Below are 24,381 nucleotides of genomic sequence, written 5' to 3'. Positions count from 1 at the left end.
AGATCCGGGGCACTGCACGACATGGCCCCCACGTGACCCGCTGATCGCCGCGCCTCGTGCACGGATACCACCTTAAGTCAACGTCGTCTCGCGTGAACATGTACCCCTGATGAAGCAGAGAGGTCGCGGCTCTTGGAAGAGGCCGTAATTCCCTTCGGATTGAGGTCTGGTGTGCGTGGGACGGAAGCTTAGGTTTTCGAATTGGAAGCCACAAGGTCGTTGAAGCGACAGAGGCGATTCGTTTGTGCAAAGAGCCGCTTACCGAACACCGACGGTACCCAAGTACCCAACCTCCCTCCCTCGCGCGCAATGCGATCTTTCGGTCAGGCTGCGAATCGCAGTCTGAGAAGAACTGACTGGCTTTGTTGGTAACTAGCTAATTGCGTGCGCTGCCGTGGTGCTGGGAGCTTTGAGCAGCGGCTCGCAACCAGCGTTCAGCAGCGATCTCCGAGGTACTGGAAGAACGGCAACTTTGCCGCAGATTTCCCCGGGTCTGGTCAAATTGAAGCAATTGCTATTTACTGGCGGGTGTCTGGATACACATTTGTGTCTCTCTGTGGTATCCCCCACCAGCAGCTGGCGGGGAGCGTCAGTTGTTGGGTCTCCCTTGGGCAATCCCAGATGGGCATCACGCAATTGATTCTCAGATACGTCAAGTAACAATTGCCTGAGCAGTTGAAGGCAGTTTGATTCTTGTTCAAGAGAGCTTGCTCGCCACCTAATTAAGCTACTGTGTTGACAGTGCCCTCTCTGCTTTGAGCTGGAGCGAGGCTCTTGGCAAGTCCAGGGGTGCAGGCAGTGGGTGACCCCCGTGAAACCGCTGTGGCGGAAACAGCAGGAAGCGCATTGCAAGACTGGGAATAAAATAAGTAGCAGCCAGATAATGCAAGTTCATGAGAAAGCGCGTTTGCGTGGACGGCAACCCTCTCCCTAGCTTGGAGTCCCGGTGCCAGACGAGTCACAGAGAGATGAGCGAGATCCTGCGCCCGTCCTTCCACCGTGATGACACCTGTCAGGCAGCTTGGAGCTCATCCTCACTGCGTTGGCAACGAGTCTGTACTGTGTTTGTTGCCATGGCGACTCGACCCGTGTGGGTGACCCAGGAGCTCTGGCGGCCGCGAGACCTGCCTGCCCGCCCAGCTCCGGGAAGGACCACCTCCTGGAATGAGGGCCACGAAGTAAACAACAACGACATCAGATGAAATAAACAGCACAACAACACGGTCAATGCACACCTGCAAATTTGCCAGTGTGCATTGACCGTCTGGGGAGCAGAATAAATACTTCCCTCCCCTCCCCCCTCCCGCTCTCTTCCCTTCCCTTTCTCTCCCCATCGGAAGACGCCGATCTCTGCGCTCATCAAGCTGTTTTGCAACCGCAACACAATTTGATCAACGCTCCCAAGCCTGCTTCGCTCGCCGCTTTTTTCCTCTGCGCTCTCCGCTCCGACTCGACATCGTCAAGGTCCCGGCCCCAGCAATGTCGTCGACGAGCGGCCTCTACCTCTTCGCCGGTCTGGCCTTCGCCGCGGTCATCCTCCAGCTCCCGAAGCGACTTGTTGAGCTGGTGGAGGCCGCAGGTAATGTTCTGACCCTGCTGCCCTTCCTCGCCGTCCCCCTTTCCCTTGCCCTCGCCCGGAGTCGCCCCCCTCCGGGAATTTTGATGCTGCTGACGGTGGCAGGTCGCTTTGCGTCGTGGGCGGCGGGTCTCGCTGCGCCAGCGCTTGACTACCTCCGCAGCGCAGGGCAGTTCCCCGAGTACATCGACAGCCTCCTCCGCGATGAGGGGCGTCGCGCTGTGCTCGAGCCGGAATATGCCAAGCTGCGGAGGAGCTACAAGACGCAGCAGCAGAGGCTCGCCACTCTCCGCGCCGACTTGGCCGAGGTCTGCAAGGAGCACTACCGGCACTGGTGCGAATTCCCGTTCGCGTTTCCGGCGCCCGGTAGGCAGCCCAAGGTCGTCGACGCGGAGTACCGCGACACCGAGTGGGCCGAGCCACCCACGATCGTCAAGATGTGTAAGTCTCCCTCTTTTCCTCTGTCGCCTACCTCTCTTCCCTGTCGCTCGCCCCAACATGGCCTGTAAGCCTCCCGTCGCTGCCGTGTCGAAGGCCTGGATCGCAAGACACAAACCCATCTGTCGCTCGCTCGCTGGCTCGCCCGATTTTTTCCTTTTTTCATCTTTACTCTGTCTTCGCATCCAACCATCCTCACCACTCCAATCTTGCTCTCTTGCCCTTTCTTCTTTGTTTTTGTCCGCTTGCTGACAAGGGGGCTCCGTTTGCTTTGTTTACATAGTCTACGCCACCGATCTGAAGACCGTCTTCCTGTGCGCCAAGATCAAGCAACTCCGCTCGGCTGTTCTCGCAAACGCTACCGGCATTCGGCAACTGTCAGATGCAATCGACAAGGAACAGCAGGTCGTCCGGGACCTCGTCGGGCGAATCGAGGTACACAAGAAGCGGCTTCGCCTCGAGGAGGCCAAGAAAGAGTACGAGGAACGCCTGGAGAGGGCCGCGCCGTGGTTGTCTCGAGGTGAGTTTCATGCCATCTCGGCGCCATTCAACCATGTTTGTGTGCATGTAACAATCTGCTCACCGACATCCCCGTGTTCAGGCTTTGCGGCGGTCAGGCGAGACCTGACTCCGTGGAGCGTGGAGCTTCCTCGTGCGCCCATCCGTCGCTCGCCTCGTCCGGTCCGCCGGGAGCTTCCTGAACTGCCCTTGCACGCTGCTGCTCGGGCGGCGAGGGAGATTCAGCCCATCTACCCCCAGGTGGCGCCGAATTTCGCTCCCGGTCCCCTCTTTCCGCCACTGCAGCACTGGTGCCCTCAGGAGGCCTTGGTCCCGGCTCCCGCGCCAGCCCCTGAGACAATCCCCTTCCAGCATGCGGTGTTGGCCCCGCCGGCCGAGCCGGAGACGGTCGACATTGTCATGGTGGACGCACCAGACTGGGTGGAGGACGAGGACGAGGTGATGGATGTCTCCATGGTGGATATCGAGATGGCCGACGCTGTGGTGGAAGATGTTGAGATGGTGGACGCTGTGAGTGTTTCTCCCCGTTTTTTCCTTCCAACTCAATCATCCCCCGACACTTCCGTTCTTGTCCGACTCCGTAGCAACCACTGACAAGACCGCTTTCTTTGTCACCGCAGCCCTACGAGCCGCTCCTCTGCCAGGGCTCTCCGACTCCGGCGCTCTCTGCTCTGCCTCCTTGCTTCTCTCCTGTGTCGACCGATCTTGCAGACGCAGCCATGGAGGTGGAGCAAGAGCCGCCGAGGCTCACCTTCCCGACTCTCCCTGCCGCTGATGCTGCTGCTTTTGTCCCGCCGCCCACTCCGAAGGACAACGCACAACTCCCGGTTGCAACTTCTGGTTCGCGCCCGTCTAGCTCGCTCGTCCCGCCGACCGAACCCCGCCTGTCCGACGACAATTGCGCCATGGTGGAACAGCCTGCCCCCGCACCGGAACCAGAAGTCCTGCCGCCGCCCGCGCCCCAGCAGCAGCACCAGCAGCAGCCGCAGCCGCAGCACCAGGCCAGCCTTCCAGCAGCAGCCTTCCAGTTCTCCGCCGCCGCCTTTTCAGCCCCGACGCCAACCTCGACCGATGATGGCCCGGCTCCGTTTATCTTCGGCCTCACGGCCCCGGCGCATACGCAATCGACCGCGCCGGCCGCGGAACCGGCCACCATCAGCTTCAGCTTCGAGGCGCGCGAGCCTCTCGAGACTCGTGGCGCCGCGAAGTCCAAGTCGCGACCCGGGCGGCGCCAGCAGGCTCGATCCGCGGCCGCGGCCTCGGCCAGAGCTGCACGCCTTGTCGCCGCCCAGTCCGTCGCTCCCCAGTCCTCGCAGGCGCCGGAGGCCGCTACGGCCTCGCCGCAGCAGCCTTCGTCGCCCAGGGACAAGGGGAAGGGCAAAGCCTCCACGCCTCCCCCCGAGGCCGAGCCTACTCGCGTCGCGACTCCCCCTGAAGCACCGTCGGCATTCGTGGACGATCTGATGCCCGGCGAGATCCTCCGCTCCGTGTGCGAGGACCTGATCGTGGCGGGCGCGGCCTTCATGAACGCGTCTCCCGCTGTCCAGTGCGGCAAGCTCTCGCCCTCCTGGGTCAAGCGCTGGCAGCAGAGCGCCCTCGTCCACGTCGGCGAGGAACTCGGCCCCAACATCGACGAACTGGAGTTTGAGCACGACGAAGCCGCCGCCACTGTGAAGCGGCTTCTCCATTACAGCTTCCTCCGGTTCCCTGACGGTCCAGACACCGAGGACAAGAACGCCGTCTTTAGGCACATGAAGGAACTGGCTGCCGAGGAAGGTCTCGATCTGGGTCGCATCGAGGTGTGATGGGTGGTGGTGGAATTGGCGGATTTGGTTGGTTTGGAGGATCTGGTGGATTTGGTGGATGGATGGATTGTATGGATGGATGGATGGGTGGATGAAGGGGCGGGTTGGTGGGCTTTTCTGTGTTTTGGCTTGTTGTTCTGCGTTGTGTTTTGCTTCGTTTGTTGTTGTCTTCCTTTTTCACTGTATCACTTATCCCCCCGATCTTGTTTTGTTCTTTTTTTCCTTTGAGGGTGGGTGGGCGGCCTGTTTTTTTCTTTCCTTCTTTTGTCTTCGAGGGTGGGCCGGCGGCCTGTATTCTCACTCTGCATTTGTGTTGTTGTTGGGTTGTTAGGTTGGTTGTTGTCTTCCCTTCCCCCTGCATCACTTATTCCCCTCTTCTCTGGTTCTTTTTTCTCTTCGAGGGTGGGTGGGCGGCCTGTTCTTTCTTTTCTTGTTTTTCCCCAAGAGGGTGGGTGGGCGGCTTGTATTCTTACTCTGCGGTTGTTGTTATCTTCCGTTCCCCCTGTATCACTTTTTACCCTCTTCTCTGTTCTCTCTTCTCTTCTCTATTTTCATTCTGCGTTTGCCCTGTTGCTGGGTTGGTTGTTGTCTTCCCTTTCTCCATGATCACGTGTTCCCCTCTTCTCTGTTTTGCCTTTTCTTCTTTTTTTCGTTCGAGGGTGGGCGGGCGGCCTGTATTATAGTTGCTCAATGGCGGGTGGGTGGTTTGTTTGTACGTTTAGTTTCATGGGGGCGGGTGGGCGGCCATTATACATCTTTACGTTTTCTTCTCTTCATCCATCCGGCGGCATCTGGGTTTGACTTGGCTTTCCCAAGTTTGTGATGGCACACCTGCATGTCTGCTTAAGGGGCTTTGGTTCTGTCTACACCAAAGGAGATGCTACTGGATTCTCAATATGGCGCGGTGTGAGGAGCGAGGGACTGCTGACCGCGGTTGATGAAGAGGCTTAGATGTGGTCAAATTGACTTGCCCCAAAGAACATTGCGGGAAGTGTCCGGAAGGGAAAAAGGGGTGCCCCCTATCAGAGAGAAAGACCGAGCAGGTCAGCCCAGTTCTCCGATTACATCCCAAGGCCACGCGATGGCCAGGAAAATGGCAACACACAATGATGACCGAACATGGCAAAGCAGAAAAAACAGCGACATCCACGCAATCCTTTGCCCCGCTAGGTGAAACAGGAAGCAAAGCCACAATGTACGTTGCATGGATTGCTTGAAGCAGGTTCATTTGTGAGAGTTGTGAGGTTGTCAGTGGAGGTTGCTAGACAATCTTTTCGTTCGGGGTTTCTCATTTCGCTCAACAGCCCTCGCATCCTTGTTGCCACCAGGGCCGTGATGCGCGATGGTGAGTTGCGCAGGGCTATACCGGAGTCATGCTTCGCTGCTGTTGTCACCTCCCCAGGATCCTGTAGGCGGGCCCAGGCAGGTAGACGCCACTGGCAACAGTTATCTTGTACGTGGCCGAGAGTCAATTGGCCCCAAACACCAGTGGAAGCGCTACCGACCTCTCATTCCTCTCATCCTTCTTGTCGAGTCCCAGCTCTCCCACCCGGTTCGTTGACAACCTTTTCATTTGGTCCGACGTGCTCTTTGAACCGCCCATGTATTTTGTCCTTACATGCACACACACAACTTAGGCCTGCTCAATCCGTTTCCGCACGACACTGAGCGACCTTCTGCCTGTTCACGGCTTTCGGAACGCCACCATAGTCGCTGTTTAGATGTGTATGTCTGTAGCTCAGACCCCCGCGCGGGACCACCCGGTGAAAGCGCCTTAACAAGTGCCTTGGACTGCCAGAGAGAAGAATGTCTTGTCAATGGAAGATTTGAGAGGACGGCAAGTGGATTGCAGGGGCCAGGGGACCGAGGGCGGCCGTGATGAACAATGTTGGTGGGCAGCTGTGATTAGCAAGGGCACTTGTCAGGCAGTGACAGGTCACTTGGTGCCAGTCACCACAGTGGATTGCAGATGGGTGAGGTGGGCACTTGTGCGAGCAGGGGCGGGACGACAGCGGGCAGGATGACAATGGGGAGGAGAGGGGCGGGCGCCAAGCTTCTACACCACCATCAATCCATACACAGCCGACGCATGCGAGCCCCCGAACTTGGACACACTCGAGCGACAACTTCGAGTGCTGGATGGACCAGATAAACACACGCTGTCTCGGCGACAAGCCGAATCCGAACTGCCACCTGGAATTTTCTCCTTGGACCTTGCTCCCTGCTCATCTGCCAGCTGCATAGTACATAATTGATGAAAGATCCGAGTGAGAGGCTCCATAGCCGCCAACCCCGAGCTTGTCAAATCAACCCACAACCCCTTCGGACAGCGGCGCTGTCGGCGCGTCGACGTCCCTGTGCTGGGCTCTGTGCCCACTGCTGCCAGGGGTGTGGAGGGAGGAAAAGCGATCGACAACCTCTTCGAGCCCGCAGGATGTGCGCGCACGTAGGCATCATTCTTGTGCGTCGGCTTCCCCGTCCAGTCGGGTGAGCGAGTGTTAGTTAACTAACGGCCTGGCCGTGGCAAGGCGAATGGCAGGCAGGTGCAGAGATCCAGACTCCCGTGTGTTGTCATCCATTAACTTGACTGACGGAGCAGCGCGAAGCAATGATCGCCCATGGGACATCACAGTAGCCCCTACGGCACGGCCACAGAGACGCCGATGACGCCAACCACACACCAATCAATTATTGTCAATCCACATGATTCACTCGATCGGAGGCGGGTGGCCTGCCCCTGAGGATCGTCCAGCTACCGTCGCAGCTTGCCCGCTCGAGGACTAGCGCGTCCCGTGCCTTAAAAAGATACGGGTGCTCGTCTCGATGGATAGGTAAGCCGAAAAGGAAAACGAAACGGAAAGAAAAGGAAAGGAAAAGGAGAAAAAAGAAAGAAAGAAAGGGGACGAAATGCCACTACCTACCGAGGTAGGCCAGTAAGCGTTGGACAACATACTATGATGTTCAGGGGAAGACAAGGTACCTACCTACTTGACCTAGGTACGTCGAGGCCATTCTTCACAGGGTAGATGGAGGTACCAGGTATATACATGCACGTAGGTACGCAAGGTAGTTACTATATACAGCCGCCCCTTGTTTGTGTCCCGACTTAACATCAAACCTCCGTTCCCGCCGCGAAAGTGGACTCCTCCTGTTATGCATCACAGCAGCGTTCAATACTACAGGACACCGCGCCTGCTCAGATCGAGCGCTCAATGCAGCAAACCGCCCAATTCTCACAGCTAAGAGGCGCCACAGCTGCGTCAATACAGAGCATGCTGCATCACTGCTCCCCAAGTTTCAACGGCCAATGGACGGTCCCCACCTTGTCCTCCCCAAGACCCAAATCGATGACCTCATCCACTTTGCCCCTGATGCAGCTGGTCCACTCGTCCCGCTCAGCCACGGCTTCATGCGTCCACACTCGCGTAGCCCGGCATCCCGTCACCATCCGCGGCCATGTGCTGATACGTTGGGAGAAGTGTGCGTTGGGGAAGGAAGCAGTGTGCTCCGCAGTGCATTCTGTTCTTTGCCTGCGTCGGAGCTGCGTCCTGCTCCGCGCTCGCTGCCGCCGTAAGATTCTTGCGGATGCAGGGATCAGCTATTGCGCACAACCTCGACACGTCTTCCCCGGCTGGCGAAACATGGGGCGAGCGGCTGTGGTGAGGCAACTGGGCCGAGGGCCGGCCTCGCCCAGCTCGAGGCTCCGTCAAAAACGAGATGCCCTCTGCTGCATTGTCGCGGTTGCAACTGTCCGCTGGAATCTGGACCGCCACCCAGCCGGAAACTCTTCTCAGCCCGGAGCATTCCTGCATTCCTGGTGACAAACCAGGGAATAGGTACGTAAGTGCGGCAAAGAAAGGTACGCAAGTTCCAGGCATGATGACATCCATTACCGCCACCCTTCCGCTGCCATCTGCATCTGCCGCCCTAAACCGTTGGCCAATTGCCCGCTGCCGTTTCCAGAGGCCGCATCGTGTCTCAGCTTCCATCTCTGCGACCGCCTTGTGGTATCAGTGCCTGCAACGGTTCGCTCTCCGCCTTTGCTTTGTGCCCCGGCTGACCCTTCTGCCCGTTCCAACGAACTGTTGCTTGCCTGCCTCGCTCGCCACGAACCTGCCCGCTCCTCACATATACACCGCTCCCGCTTGCCGCACGACCCGCCGCTTCTCGTCCATGGCCCGAAATCCAGAGAAGTCGACCGACTTCCCGCCGAGCCTGGAGCTGGCAACCAACGATTTTGAGACGCCCCTTCGGCCTGAAGTTCACCTCCGTCGATCGAGTCGCCGCCTGTCAAAGACTATGCAGCCCGGCGGCAACGCGCCTTCCATACCCGAGAATCTACTAGGCATCAGGCAGCAACGCGGCGAGAGTCTGGGGTCTGAGGAGATGCAGGACCGCAAGAAGATGGTGAAGGGTGACGTGCAGCTCGCCATCGAGGGCCTCGCCAGGATGGAGCACCGGCTGCGCAGTGCGACAAAGAGGCAGAAGCTCCAGATTGAAGAGGACACTCGGCTCACTGAAACGCGCGTGACTGCCGGCCAGCAGGTTACCCGCTCGCCTTCGGTAAGAAAAGCGAGCTTGAAGAGTACGGGGCTGGCAAGATTGGGGCTGCTGCCCACGGTGGACGAGGAAGACAAGGATGACTTTGCCGGGGGTCTCAGCGGGGGCAAGAACCAGGACCTGGAGGCTCGGAGAATAGACGTGCCAGAGGAGGTACCCGACGTTCCTGAACGGGGTGCTTCAAGACCGCCGCCGGTCAACAGCGACTACCTGCCGCTGCCGTGGAAGGGCCGCCTGGGCTATGCGTGCCTCAACACCTATCTCCGCTCCGCCAAGACTCCCGTCTTTTGCTCGAGAACCTGTCGCATGTCGTCCATTATCGAGCACCGCTATCCCCTGAGCGATCCGTCTCAGCCAGAACATGCGGTCAAGAACCGGCCGGATCGATCCAAAGAGCCCAGCAGAGAGCTCGGTGAGAGGTTCCTCCAAAACCTCGGCTTGGCCAATGCTCGGGACATCGTCAAGATGCTGAGGTGGAACGACAGGTACGGCATCAAGTTCATGCGCCTCAGTTCTGAGATGTTTCCCTTTGCCAGCCACCCGGAACACGGTTACAAGCTGGCGCCCTTCGCATCCGAGGTGCTCGCCGAAGCTGGAAGGGTGGCCGCGGAGCTCGGCCATCGCCTGACCATGCATCCCGGCCAGTTCACCCAGCTCGGCTCACCCAGGCAAGAGGTTGTCACCGCGGCTGTCCGGGACCTGGAGTACCACGACGAGGTGCTGTCGCTCCTCCGGCTCCCCGAGCAGCAGGACCGCGACGCCGTTATGATCCTGCACATGGGCGGCATCTTTGGGGACAAGGCAGCAACCCTGGACAGGTTCCGCAAGAATTACGCCGAGCTCTCACCCTCCATCAAAGCCCGTCTCGTGCTGGAGAACGACGACGTGGGCTGGAGCGTACATGATCTGCTCCCGATCTGCGAGGAGCTCAACATCCCCCTGGTCCTCGACTACCACCACCACAACATCATCTTCGACGAAACAAAGTGCAGAGAAGGGACTCTCGACATTAGCCAGCCGGAGCTTCAGGCACGCATTGCCGCCACGTGGACGCGCAAGGGCATCAGACAGAAAATGCATTACAGCGAGCCCTGCCCCGGCGCTGTGACGCCTCGAGACCGGCGCAAGCACAGTCCCCGCGTCACAACGCTGCCGCCATGCCCGCCCGATATGGACCTGATGATCGAGGCCAAGGACAAGGAGCAGGCCGTCTTCGAGCTCATGCGCGCCTTCAGGCTCCCCGGATTCGGACTGATCCACGACATGATCCCGCACGAGCGCGAAGACGAATCCCACCCCGCGCCGACAGTGCCCAAGAAGAGACAGAAGCCTGCGGCTAACTTGAAACGGAAAAGGGCACCAGACGAAGACCCCATCGGGCTGAACGATGTTGGCGCTGGCGCAGACGACGAGTATCAGGTGATTGGCGCCAGAGAGGTCTCAGCAGAGGATTACGCCATGGGCGGGCCAGATGGCAGAGTGTACTGGCCGCCTGGGAGGGAAGACTGGTTGAAACCCGCAAGAAAAGGAGCTAGGACTCTAGAAGTGAGTGATTATGAAGATGAGTGCTAGCTAGAAGCTACATACTATGAGGTATTTACATTTAACCTAAGGTATTCTTTAGCGAGCTAGAGAAAGGCTAGAGTATATAAAGTTGTTAGGCTAAGTTTTATCTCTTAATAATTTAAAGCTTTAAAAATAGTAGCATATATATTTTAATTAGGGCGCAGCGCTTGCGCTACGCATAAGTAGTGTAGATAGAGGTTGAGAGACCGCTTGCCTTCGAGGTAGAGCACTGAGAGCCCTATTAGTATAAGATTAATAACAATAATAATAATACTAATATATTATAATAAGTTAAGCAAGAGATATTTTTATCTAGTTGAGAGCTTCTTCGTACTCAAACGCCGATTGCGAAGGAACCGTTGAGCCAAAACCGAATCCGACGACGTAAGCGTTTTCAGTGCACCTGATTACCCCTATCTACGATGTCGTAGAGGGGGCGTAGCGGCTACGCAGGTCGTAGTAGCGATAGCGGTAGCCTAGCGTTGGGCACTGTAGGTCGCGACACTGTGGCTAATATATACGAATACCCTAACCAACGCGACCGAAGACTTTGGCTCCCTCCTATAGGAGCTATAAACGATTGGAATATATATACCGAGGGCGTTAGCGACAAGCGATCGAGGCTCCTATAGGAATTCTATACCCTAGTATCGCTAGAGATATAGCTATATATATAGATAGCTATATATATATACTATTGTAAGGTGTTCTAAGATAAGTTAAACTACCTTTACAATATATATAAGCTATATAGGAGTATCGACTATATTAAAGAGGAGGTTATATAAATTAAGAATAAGGTTAGGACGTAGACGAGCGTTAGAGGTATATAAGCAAGGACCTAGGTATAGGTAGTAGGGTAAGGCGTAGCTATAATAGTAGCGCCCTAGCTATTTAAAAGCTATACTTAGTATATATCGAAGAAACTATTCTATAAGCTTATAGTAGACTTTAGGCAAGCCTCTATAGATATCGTCAATAGGAGTATAGGTAATATAGTCTAGGTAGTCAATATAGCTATAGCGATAATAGGAGCGATAATAGAGGGTAGTAGAAACGGTATAATCGTAGTATAGAAGCTACTAAAGAGTAGGAATATAGTAGTTACCTTTAAGGAGGACTATTAAACGTAGTTTACTAATAAGGACAATAAAGTATAGGTTATAGCTATATTTAGAGCGACTATAATACTTAAGCGCTATACTTTTATAGTACTTATAAAGGGCGTTTAGCTAGCTACTTTAACAAAGTATAGAGGTAATATTGACTGTTTAGCGGTAGACCTAGCGAAGGAGAATAAGGTTTAGATTATATATACAAGGCTATAGGCGCTATAGGGTAGCGCTAGGAATAGTTAAAGGCTATAAACGATATATATACTAGTTGAGCTATATATAATTAAGGAAATAGCGAGGCTTATCGACTAAAGGGTCCTACTTAATTATATAGTCTACCCTTATAAACGCTTTAAAAGCGTAGTATATACAATCTTATACTTTAAATATAGGAAGTAGGGATATAAGGCGACGTTCTATAAAGAGGAAGAGGTATATTACCTAATCTACGTCTATATAGCGTATAGCAATAGCGATATAGCAAGGGAATAAGAGGTAAAATACTTAGTAAAGATCGACCTAGCTAAGAATAGGCCAAAGTATATTAACTATAGAGGCGCCTATATAGCCTTTAACGTAAGCTATAAGATAGCGAAGGAGCAACATTAGTATATAAGGGAGTAGTTTAACGACTATCTACTTACTTTCTATATACCCTAGTCTTAAGTAGTAGTAGTGATAAGGGTAAATATATAGTGTAGGAGCTAGGGGGACAAGTTAGGAGAATAGCGTCTAAGGAAACGCTTTGCTAAGGTAGGCTAGCCTATCGATATCTAGAGGGCAAGGCGCTTTAACGGTATAGACCTATTCTAATTTAGAGTACTTTTATAAACCTTCTAAGGAGCTAAGGTATAGAATAGGAGCGCTACTTATATAGTGCCCCTATATAGTATAAATATAAAGCTAACTTCGTAACCTAATATAGTAATGACTAAAGGCCCTTGTCCTATACCGAATATATAGCTATAATACTAAGAGTACTCTATTGGAATATTAATAGTAGTAGAAACCGCTTTAACTAAGTACTAGAAGGTAGAGAGGAGTTCGACCTAGTAGCGATTTAGGAGCTGCCGATTTACCTAGATACAACCCCCCTAGCCCTACCTTATAGGCGAGGCGACTAGTATAAGATAGTATATAACGCTAGTAGAGCGGCACTATATATAAGTAAGTGCTTTAACTATATAATATAGTTGGCTAAGGCGGAGGAAGATTAGATAGCTATAACATTTAAAAAAGAAGGATCGGACCCCTTTATAGTGTAGTCCATTTATTCGTTTAATTAGGAGCTAGGGTAACGGTCGCTACTCTACGCTCTAGTAGAGCGGGAGCTAAGAAGGTATAATATACTTATAGACGACTTCAATACCTATTACCTAATGTAGGACAAATATAATAGGACCTCTCGATTAGTAAATATACTACTCTAGATTATAGTAGAATAGGAGCTTAAGCTTTATATACTATATAATATACCTACCTAAGTATAGTAAGGCAATAGAAATAGTATAATCGACTATATTTAGGCAATATAGGGTAACGGTACTTAGTAGCTAGGACCTTTTAACTTAGTAGGCTTAGACTATATACCCTAGGTAGCTAAAGTATCGCTAAGGAGGAGTAGTAGTAGAGCTATTGTACTATAGGGCTATAGCTAGGCGTTACTAGACTATAAAAGGTATAAGGCTAAGGCCTAGTTCTTAACCTTACTAAGGGAGATCAATATAGTAGAGGAATTTAAAGATATAATAGATACCTTTATATATAAGCTAACTAGTATTATAGATATAGCGGCCTTACGCTATAAGCTTAACTAGGGGTCCTATATACTATAGTAGAATCTTAAAGTCGACGAGGCAATATAAGAAGCAAGGAGGGCTAAACGCATTTAGTGGTTAAGCTATATAGCAAGCTTTTAAACGTATTACTATAAGGCAGTATAGTATTTTAAGTGTTGTACCTACTAATTGTAGACGCTATACTAGCGCTACTTACTCGCTAGGGCGTCGAAGGAGTAGAAGCTAATATAGGATATCGAGAGGTAAGTACAGCTTTGAAGCTACTAACGCCCTAAATCTCTAGCGCTACTAGTGCTCTAGCTAGGACCTAGCAAGCTCTAGAGCACTATAATATACGTCTAGAAGGCTAAGGCGCTAGTAGAGCACTTCTTTCCTATACTATAGACATAGTACAACAGTATCTTTAACTAAGATTGGTCTAAAGGGTTTTTTCGTAATACTACGCCTATCGACTAGGAGGTCTATAGAACCGAGATTATAAAGATTATAAGCTATATAGGATTAAATAAAACGTTTAGTAAAGACCTCTTTACTAATAAGTTCTTTAAAGCCTATAACAAAGAGGGTAAGCTATCGGAGGTGCTTATAGCGATTATATATACCTATTTTAAGCTAGAGCACTTCCTATATAGATTCTACGCTATATAAGTAGTCGTCCTTAGGAAGCTAGGGAAGTCTCTAGAACAGCTAACGGAGGTAGAGGCGTATCGCCTAATATCGCTATTTAGCGTAGTAAGTAAGATTATCGAGGCGGCTATTGTAGACTAAGTAATATATATAGCTAAGGCGTATAAGCTACTCCTAGAGATATAGATAGGCTTTTAGTAGTATAGGTCTATAAAGGTAGTAATCTAGATAGTAACTAATATAGTGAAGATAGTATAGGCGTATAGTGTTTACACTTCGCTATTGCAATTAAACCTAAAAGGCGCCTTCGACTAGGTCGACTAGGTCTAACTACTATATATACTCTAGGAACTAGGCTTCGAGAAGAAGCTAATTATACTCCTAAAGAGCTACTTTAAGGATTATATAGCGCGCCTACAGTTTAATAGGATTGTAGCTAAGCCTACGACTCTATAGCAAAGTACGCTATAGGGCTCGCTATTATCGCTAGCGCTATTTATCCTCTTTATTACCCCCCTGTTCTACGCCCTTAAGGCGTATACTAGGCTTCTAATAGTCGAATATATAGATAACACTAACCTTCTTATATTTAGATAGGATATACTAGTATACTACTATATGCTAGAGAGGGGGTTTACTAAGTATAAGAAATAGGCTATAGAATAGGGGATATAGTTCGAATTAGCGAAGAGCAAGCTTATCTACTTTATAAAGGCGTAGTAGCTATATATAGAGGTCGTTAATATCCTTGGCGAAGGTTAGCTAGGACTTATATTTATAGAGTTAATAAGGTTTCTAGGCGTATAGCTAGACTATAAGCTCTCGTTTTAGATATATAAGAAGGTGGTTAAGGCTAAGATAGCTATATAGAAGTTTGTCTTTATAAGACTTATAGCGAAAATATATAGGGTATATATCGTATAAGCTTAGAAGATCTATATAAAGGTTATTAGGAGCGTCCTTTTATATAGGGTAGCGGTATAGTATACTCTAACGCTAATTAGAGAGACTTTCTATAGAATTATATATAGCTTTAGCGCAACGTAGTTAGGCTACCTCTAGATAGTTGCTAGCGTATATAAGGCTATACTAGTCTATAACCTAGAAAGTAAGACTTAGGTACCCCCTATCGATCTATATCTTAACCGCTAGGTAGCGTATATTGAGTAGAGGCTCTAAAAAACTAGGCTTATATAGCTCCTACGCAATGTCTATATAAAGGTGGCGTCAAAGTTAAAGAAGCGGCGCTATATATATCGTACCCTAGTAGCAGGACTAGCTATAAGGGAGTCTCCTATAGAGTAGAGGCAACTATAGGCTAAGGACTAGCTCTTTATACACTGCCTAGTAGTAGTAGTAGAGGTGTAGGGCAAGAGCGACGAAGACGATAATTAGAGACCTAGAGAGCTATAGCTATATACCAACGTAGATATAGCTATAGTAGAGGAGTAGAAGGTATATAAAGAGCTATAGATACGCTATATAGACGCTAGGAGGCTAGAGAAGGTACGCTATAAAGAAGTAGTGGACCTATATACTTTAGAACCCTCTACCTAAGTGCTATGAATATATAAGGATCTTAGTAAAGTGTAAAGCTCCTTTCTTATATAGGCGTGAACTAGGGCCATTAGCCTTAGGCAATTCCTATTCTAGAAGGGGATGCTAGATACACCTACGCCACTTTATCGCTATAGCGAAGTACCTAAGACTATCGCCTACCTTACAATATACTATAAGGACCCTATAGTTACTATAGGAAAGCCTCGCGTCTAAGATCAATATACGCTACTTACGCTATTTAGGAGTAGGAGAGGCGCCTAGAGGCTTATAAAATAGCTAATATGTACTAGGCGCCTACAGAAGTACTAGCTAGCGTTCGAGCTAAACGTCGAAAGCGAAGTAGGATATAGGGGATTAGCAGAAAGCTCTATAAATATATAGCAAGAGCATAGTAGCTAGGATAGTGTAGTAGGGGAGCCTTGGGCGGCTAGCTATAAGGACTAAGGCGTAGGCGAAAGGTGCAATAGGAAGAAGAGGAGGCGTAGGAAGGTCGGCCTCTAGCCGCTCCTCTCGAGTATATAGCGCGCCTAGCAGCTATAGCACCTACGCTAGGAGCGTATTACGTATATAAGTGGTGTACAACGGGCTATATAGGCCACTATATCTCCGTCGCTACTAGGCTAGAAAGGTGAGTTCTAGCGAGTTGGAGAGAAGGAACTAGGGAGGCCTACCCTATATAGCGGGAACGTAGCGTAGGCGCTACGTATAAATGGTATATATAAAGGTGGAGGGACTACTTGCCTTTAGTGGCGAGGCGCTAAGTGCCTCTTTGGTATAAGATTAATAATAATAATAATAATAATATTTTTATCTTATTAAAATAATATAGTAGCAAATTATTATAGGCTAGGTATTGCATGCTAGTGTATACGTAACTCTATCTGCTAAGCTTTCTATACTTAGAAGGTATATGCTAGCTTTGCCTATATATATATATAGACTTCGGTACTCTTCCTACTTTATATAAGAAGAGCACCTCTCTTAATATATATATCTCTATATCTTATATAGCTCTACTTCGCTACTCTTCTCAGTTATAAGCCTAGTTTATATATAACACTTAGCCTCCTTAATATATATATTTCTAAAGCAGAGGCTTCTTTGTACTTAAACGCTGATTGCGAAGGAACCGTTGAGCTAAAATCGAATCCGACAACGCGAGCTTTCTTAGCGCACCTAATTACCCCTATCTACAATGTTATAGAGGGGGTGTAGCGGCTATATAGGCCGCATTAGCGATAGCGGTAGCCCGATAGCAGGCGCTATAAGTTACAATACTATAGCTAATATACGTAAGCACCTTGATCGACGCGACCGAAGACTTAGGCTCCCTCCTATAGGAGCTACGAACGATTGGAATACGTATACCAAAGGTGCTAGCGATAAGCGATCAAGGCTTTTATAGGAGTTCTACGCCCTAGTGCCGTTAGAGATATAGCTATATATATAGGCTACTATATATATATACTACTATAAGGTGTTTTAAAAGAAGCTAAACTACCTTTATAATATATATAAGCTATATAAGAGCGTCGACTATATAAAAGAGGAGGTTATATAGATAAGGAATAAGGTTAGGCTATAAGCTAGCGCTAGGGGTATCTAGACAAAGACCTAGGCCTAGGTAGTAAGATAGAGTATAGCTACAACGACGGTGCTCTAGCTATTTGAAAGCTATATATAATATATACTAAAGAAGCTATTTTATAAGCTTATAGTTGACCTTAGGTAAACGTCTATAGATATTATTAATAGAAGTGTAAAGGATATAGTCTAGGTGGTCAATATAGCTATAATTATAATAGGAGCGACTATAGGAAATAGTAGAAGTAGCGCTATTGTAGTATAGAAGCTACTAAAGAGTAGGAACGTTGTAGTTATATTTGAAGAGGATCGCTAAATATAGTTCGTTAACGAGGATAATAAGGTATAGGTTACTGCTATATTTAAAGCGACTACAATACTTAAACGTTATACCTTTGTAGTACTAGCGAAGGGCGTTCGGCTAGCTGCTTTAACGAGGTATAGAGATAGCCTTAACCACCTAACAGTAGACCTAGCGAAGGAGAATAAGGTCTAGATTATATATATAAGGCTATATATACTATAGGGTAGCGTTAAAGGCAATTAGGGACTGTAGACAATATATATATTAATCGAGCTCTATATAGTTAAAGAAGTCGCAAAGCTTATCGACTAGGGGGTTTTACTTGATTATATTATCTATCTTTGTAAACACTTTAAAGGCGTAGTATATACAATCCTATAGCGGGAACGCAGTGTGAGCGTTGCGCGTGAGTGGTGTATATAGAGGTGGAGGGACCGCTTGCCCTTAGTGGCGAGGCATTAAGTGCCTCTTCGGTGTAAGATTAATAATAATAATAATAATATACAATCCTATACTTTAAATATAGGAAATAGAGGTATAAGGCAATGTTCTATAAAGAGAAAGAGGTATACTACCTAGTTTATACCTATATAGTATATAGCGATAGTAGTACTATAAGAGAATAGAAGGTATAATGCTCTATAAAGACCGACCTAGCTAGGTATTGGCTAAAGTATATTAATTATAAAGGTACCTATATAGCTTTCAATATAAACTATAAGGTTATAAAATAGTAGTATAAATATATAAGAAAATAGTTCCTTAACTATCTATTTACGTTTTATATACCTTAGCTTTAGGCAACAATAGCAGTAGAGGTAAGTATATAGCGTAGAAGCTAGGAGGATAAGTTAAGAGAGTAGCGCCTAAGGAAGTACCTTACTAAGGTAGACTAGTCTACTAATATCTAGAGGGTAGGGCGCTCTAATAGTATAGACCTATTCTAGTTTAAAGTACTTTTATAAACGTTCTAGGGAGCTAGGGTATAGAACGAGAGCGCTATTTATATAGCATCCCTATACAATATAAATATAGAGCTAGCTTTATAGTTTAATATAATTATAACTAAGGGCCTCTATTCTATACTAAGTATATAGCTATAACGCTAAAGGTACTCTACTAGAATACTAATAATAGTAGACATTACTTTAATTAGGCGCTAGATAGGAGAGACAAGTTCGACCTAGTAGCGATCTAAGAGCTACTAATCTATCTAGCTACAACCCTATCTACCCTAGCCTATAGGCGAGGCGAGTAGTATAAAATGATATATAGCGCTAGTAGAGTAGCGTTATATATAAGTAAACGCCTTGACTATACAATATAATCTACTAAAGCTAAAGAAGACTAGGTAGCAATAATATTTAAAAAGGAAGGGTTAAACCCCTTTATAGTATAGTCTATCTACTTACTTAACTATAAGCTAAGGTAGCGATCGCTACTCTATACCCTAATAGAGTAGGAGCTAAAAGGATATAATATACTTATAGGTGACTTTAATGTCTACTACCTAATATAGGATAAGTATAATAGAACCTCTTAGTCGACAGATATACTACTCTAGATCGTAGTAGAATAGAAGCTCAAGCTTTATATACCTTATAGTATATCTATCTAGGTTTAATAGGGTAATAGAGATAATATAATCAACTATATCTAGGTAATATAGGGTAGCGATACCTAGTGGCTAGGGCTGCTCGACTTAGTAGGCTTGGACTATATACCCTAGGTAGCTAAAGTACTATTAAAAGGGAGTAGTAGCAAAGCTATTATTCTACTAGGTTATAGCTATATACTACTAGACTATAAAAGGTATAAAGTTAAAGTATAGTTCTTTACCCTATTAAAGGAGGTTAATATAGTAGAGGAGCTTAAAGATATAGTAGATATCCTAATATATAAACTAACTAGTATCGTAGATATAGTAGCGTTATACTAGAAGTTTAATTAAAGATCCTATATACTATAGTAAAACCTTAAAGTTAACAAAGCGATATAGAAAGTAAAGAGGGCTAAATATACCTAGCGATTAAACTATATAGCAAGCTCCTAAATATACTACTATAAAGCGGTATAGCGTTTCAAGCGCTATACTAGCTAGTTGTAGACACTATATTAGCGCTACTCTTTTATTAAAGTGTCGAAGGAGTAGAAGCTAATATAGGATATTAAGAAGTAGATATAACTTTGAAACTATTAACGACCTAAGCCTTTAACGTTGCTAGTACTCTAGCTAGGGCCTAACAAGCCCTAGAGCACTATAATATACGCTTAGAAGGCTAAGGCACTAGTAGAGTGCTTCCTCCCTATACTATAGACTTAGTACAATAATATCCTTAACTAAGACTAGCCTAAAAGGTCTTTTCGTAATACTATACCTATCAACTAGAAGGTCTATAGTACTAAGATTATAAAGATTATAAGCTATATAGGATCGAATAAGGCGTTTAGTAAAGACCTTTTTACTAATAAGTTTCTTAAAGCCTATAACAAAGAGGGTAAGCTATCGAAGATATTTATAGCGATCGTATATACTTACTTTAAGCTAGAGCACTTCCTATATAGATTCTATACTATATAGGTAGTTGTCCTTAGGAAGCTAGAGAAGTCTTTAGAATAATTAATAGAAGTAAGAGTATACTACCTAATATCGCTACTTAGTGTAGTAGGTAAAATTATCGAAATAGCTATTGTAGACTAAGTAATATATATAGCTAAGGTATATAAGCTACTCCTAGAGATATAGATAGGCTTCTAATAGTATAGGTCTATAGAAGTAGCGATCTAGGTAGTAACCGATATAGTGAAGACAATATAGGTGTATAGCGCCTATACCTTGCTATTGCAACTAGACTTGAAAGGCGCCTTTGACTAGGTCGATTAGATCTAGCTACTATATACGCTCTAAGAGCTAGGCTTCAAAAGGAAGTTGATTATACTTCTAAAGACGAAGATCGTATAATACGCCTATATTTTAATAGGATTATAGCTAAGCCTACAACTCTATAGCAAAGTATATTGTAGGGTTCGCTACTGTCGCTAACGCTATTTATCCTTTTTATTACCCCTCTATTTTATACCTTCGAGGCGTATACTAGGCTCTTAATAGTTAAGTATATAGATAATACTAACCTCTTTATATTTAAATAGAATATACTAGTGTACTACTATATATTAGAGAGGAGGTTTATTAAATATAAGAAATAGGCAATAGAGTAAAGTATATAGTTTAAACTAGTAAAAAGCAAGCTTATCTACTTTATAAGGGTATAGCGGCTATATATAGAGGTCGTTAACATCTTAGGTAAAGGCTAACTAGGGCTCACCCTAATAGAATCAACGAGGTTCCTAGGTATATAGCTAGATCGTAAGCTCTCCTTTAAAGTATATAAGAAGGCGGTAAAGGCGAAGATAGCTATATAGAAGTTCGCCTTTATAAAGCTTATAGCAAAGACGTATAAAGTATATATTATATAAGCTTAGAAGATCTATATAAAGGTTATTAGAAGTATCTTTTTATATAGGGTAGCGGTATAGTATACTCCGACACTGATTAGAGAGACTCTATATAGGATTATATATAGCTTTAGCGTAATATAGTTGGACTATGTAACGTGCTAGCCTTATAGCGTCTGTAGATAAGTGTATAATGTTCTATTTAACTACCTTAAGGAAGGAAAAAGGAGAAGTATAGGCTATAGTCCCTATACGCAGAGTTTTTTAAGGGCTTGCGAAGTAGGTTTAGACCGACGTTATTCTAGGTGTAAGGCGAGCCCGCTATAGGTCCGTCCTAGGGCTGCTATAGATCCTAGGCGTAGCCCTATATACCTAGCCTAGGTATAGCCTAGTCTATAATATACCCCCCCCCGCCCTATTAGGCGGTTGAATTAAAGTATATATAATGCTATATTAAACGTAGTTTAGATCTAGTGTAGCGCTAGCTATAATAGACGCTAGTATTTACTACTTAGTTATATAGCGCCTACCTCGTTATTAGAGTAGCCTAGCGTAGTTGCCTACTAAGGCTTTGCTATTTATAGTCGTCCTATTGCTTAGGCTCGAATTGTTTATTTATATTACTTTAGCAAGTCGCTAATTGGCCCTTCTCTACTTTGTACATTTATATATTATAACTACGTTGTACTAGATATACCTACTAATTATATATAACCTAGCCCCCTCTTATACTATTAAAACCCCCTCCTCCTCTATAAATTTTGTACCCTGTATTTTCTTCTTGCTTCTACTACACGCCTCTATCTCTCCTTTGTATTTCTATCCTCTATCCTCTCTATATATTAGCTCTTCCTACCTCGTCTCTATCTTATACCTATTTCCTAACTTTCTTATATATAGCAACGCCTATATCGCTTATACTATTTTTGTTGTATATTCGTTCTACGCCCTATTAGCAATATTCGTCGTTTTTTTATACGACTATTCTATATCTACGATACTACTACTTCAACTTCGATATAAACCTAATAAGAACCTGCTATATACCTAGTTTATTCTTATAACTCTTTCTCCTTATATATACTTAGCTTCCTACTATTTCCTTTATATATACGTCCTATATATATCTCGTCTACTTGCTTCGACCTCTATAGTAGCTTTCTATTCTCTTTGTAATAGCGATATATTTTTGGAACTTACCTACTTCGTTCTTGTCTATACCCTCTAGAATATTGGCTATAGTCGCTTCGCTTAGTAGTAATAGAGAGGGACGTTGTCCTAGAGGAGACGACAACTAAGACTATAATATACGTTATCCTTTGTCGAGCCTGCTTTAGCCCTAGGCTAGAAGCTAACAATGTCTTAGATAGAACTATAACAATTGTAACAACTCCTTTTACTACGCTATTAGTGGCTATATTATCGAAAGTAACTTAGACAACAAGGATAACGCCTTTCCTAAAGAGGAAGGGGATATCTGCCTAAACTATATTAAGTAGCTTATATATAGTAACTTCGTTAAATACGTCCAAAGATATAGAGAGAGCTATATAGAGTATACTAAGTTATATACTAAATACCGCTAGGATTTAGCACTCTAGGCGACTAACCCCTCTTTATATACTAGCTTAAAACGCTTAATTAAATTCTATATTGACAATAAAGCTATTATAGAGCTTATTTATAAGAAAACTAAAACTAAGCTAGTCTACTATACTATCTTAAAGGTGCTATTTATCGCCTTTATATATAGCTTCTATAGCGTAATTAGTATAGCCTTTGTATACTAATCCCTAGTACACTTCGCCTTTGCCTCTAACACGTCCTTAGTTACCTCCTCTATACCTTCGACCCTAAGCTAGCGAGGAGCCTTAGTTCTGTACTAGGCTCCTTAGGACAATCTCGCTATATAATACTATAGTCGCCTTATTAAATATATAGCGCAATATCTTAATTCCTCCTAATAGGAGAACTAACGTATTATAGAGGCTATCTATACTATAGTGTAGTCTTAAGCAACTGTCCTTAAGACGAATTCGCGTTTTATAAAGTATATTATTATACTTACCTCCCCTTCGCCCATCTATACCCCTTAGAGGTCATACCCCTGCTACTTACCCTATATATATACGTCCCTTTACGACCTATACTATAGACAACGCCTATCCTCCCCTATAGAGGACGTTTTATACGCCTATTAAGTATATATACCGCCCTTGCCCTATACCCCTTATATACCTATTCCGCCCTTGTATATACCTACCCTACCTATATACTCGTTTAAAGATAAGGAGAAGGACCTACTAGATATAGGACTTGTTATAAAGCTAGAGTAGGTAGTGCTACTTATACGTCTTATTATCTTTTTATATATAGCTACGTTCTATTTAGTTTTAAAAGGATAACTGGACTTAAGTATATTATAGTTTCTCTATACCTAAGTAGTTATATTTATCTAAGTTATTAGTCTTTATAGAGTAGTTTATATATAAATATAACGTTTCCCCTTCCTCCTTTAGTTCAATATTAGCCTATCGTTGTACTAAATATCTCTCTATTCCTACTTAAACTCGTTAAGTATAGCAATATCTAAGAAGTTCTCTAAAGGCTCCTACATTAGTTTATTATAATCTATCTACTTGATATATACGTCGTAGTTATTCCCTTTCCCCCTTATAATCTAAGCTTTAAGGATCGCCTCTACCCTATACTCTTACTAGGGAACACCCTCCTCTAATATAACCTATATAGGGTCTAGTTGCTTATCTATAACTTTCTATAAAGAGAGTAGGTCGAAGGCTATTCGCTTAACTAGGTTAATATAGAAGGTCGAATATAGGCCACTTAGTACATTGAACGTCATTGTTAGAGAGGTAGGCACTATAACTACCTTATACTTAGTATTTAGCTAGTTAAGCTTCTTACTAGGGCGGTTCGTCTTTATATTATATAGGGAGAGCTATACCTCGTCCTTAACCTAGAACTGCTTAGCTAAGCGATAGAAGTGGTTTATATTTGCCTATTACCGCTACTACGTATATACAATAGCTACTTAGGTCTACTCTATTCCCTTCTTCAAATAGCGGAGGAATTTAGTAATATAGCTTTCTAAGGAGGCTATAAACGCTATTAGGATTATAATAAGTTATATAGGACTTATATCAAACCTATAGAGGAGGTAGTTTAGACTTACTCTAGTTATAGACAAGTCTTTATTATTAAATGTAAACTAGTAGGCTAGGAGATATTTAGGCTAATTATACTATATAAAGGAAACGAAGATCTAGAGGATCGCTTATACCTTTTAATTAACCTACTTTGTCCCTCTATCTATCTAAGGATAGTAAAACGTCGATAGGAGCTGCTCTACCCCTACCGCCTTATATAGTATAGTCTAGAACCTACTTAGCTAGTCCGACCTATAGTCGGTTATAATTTGAGTTAGGAACCTATAGAAGCGCTACTATATATT

General features: G+C 45.7%; 2 protein-coding genes across 2 annotated transcripts; both read left to right on the top strand.

Annotated features, from left to right (window-relative positions):
- Positions 1-2,308: 2,308 nt before the first annotated feature.
- Positions 2,309-4,338, top strand: THITE_2039153 (uncharacterized protein; the record flags this gene model as incomplete). Its single annotated transcript, XM_003648520.1, has 4 exons — positions 2,309-2,523; positions 2,632-3,013; positions 3,154-3,474; positions 3,535-4,338. Coding segments are annotated over 4 exons (1,722 nt in total), but the record flags the coding sequence as incomplete, so codon positions are not given.
- A 3,275-nt stretch (positions 4,339-7,613) lies between these two features.
- Positions 7,614-10,622, top strand: THITE_2106178 (uncharacterized protein). The gene has a single exon (XM_003648519.1). The coding sequence runs from the start codon at positions 8,215-8,217 to the stop codon at positions 10,468-10,470; it is 2,256 nt and encodes a 751-aa protein (XP_003648567.1). The 5' UTR covers positions 7,614-8,214; the 3' UTR covers positions 10,471-10,622.
- The last annotated feature ends 13,759 nt before the right edge of the window (positions 10,623-24,381 follow it).

This window comes from Thermothielavioides terrestris, chromosome 1 (genome assembly GCF_000226115.1).
Source record: "Thermothielavioides terrestris NRRL 8126 chromosome 1, complete sequence".
Taxonomy (NCBI): domain Eukaryota; kingdom Fungi; phylum Ascomycota; class Sordariomycetes; order Sordariales; family Chaetomiaceae; genus Thermothielavioides; species Thermothielavioides terrestris.
The sequence above is the reverse complement of the archived record's forward strand: the minus strand, read 5'-3'. Positions and strand labels throughout refer to the sequence as shown.

Excerpts from the sequence above, each read along its gene's own strand:
- THITE_2106178 (XM_003648519.1), top strand. The coding sequence starts at position 8,215 with ATGATGACATCCATTACCGCCACCCTTCCGCTGCCATCTGCATCTGCC.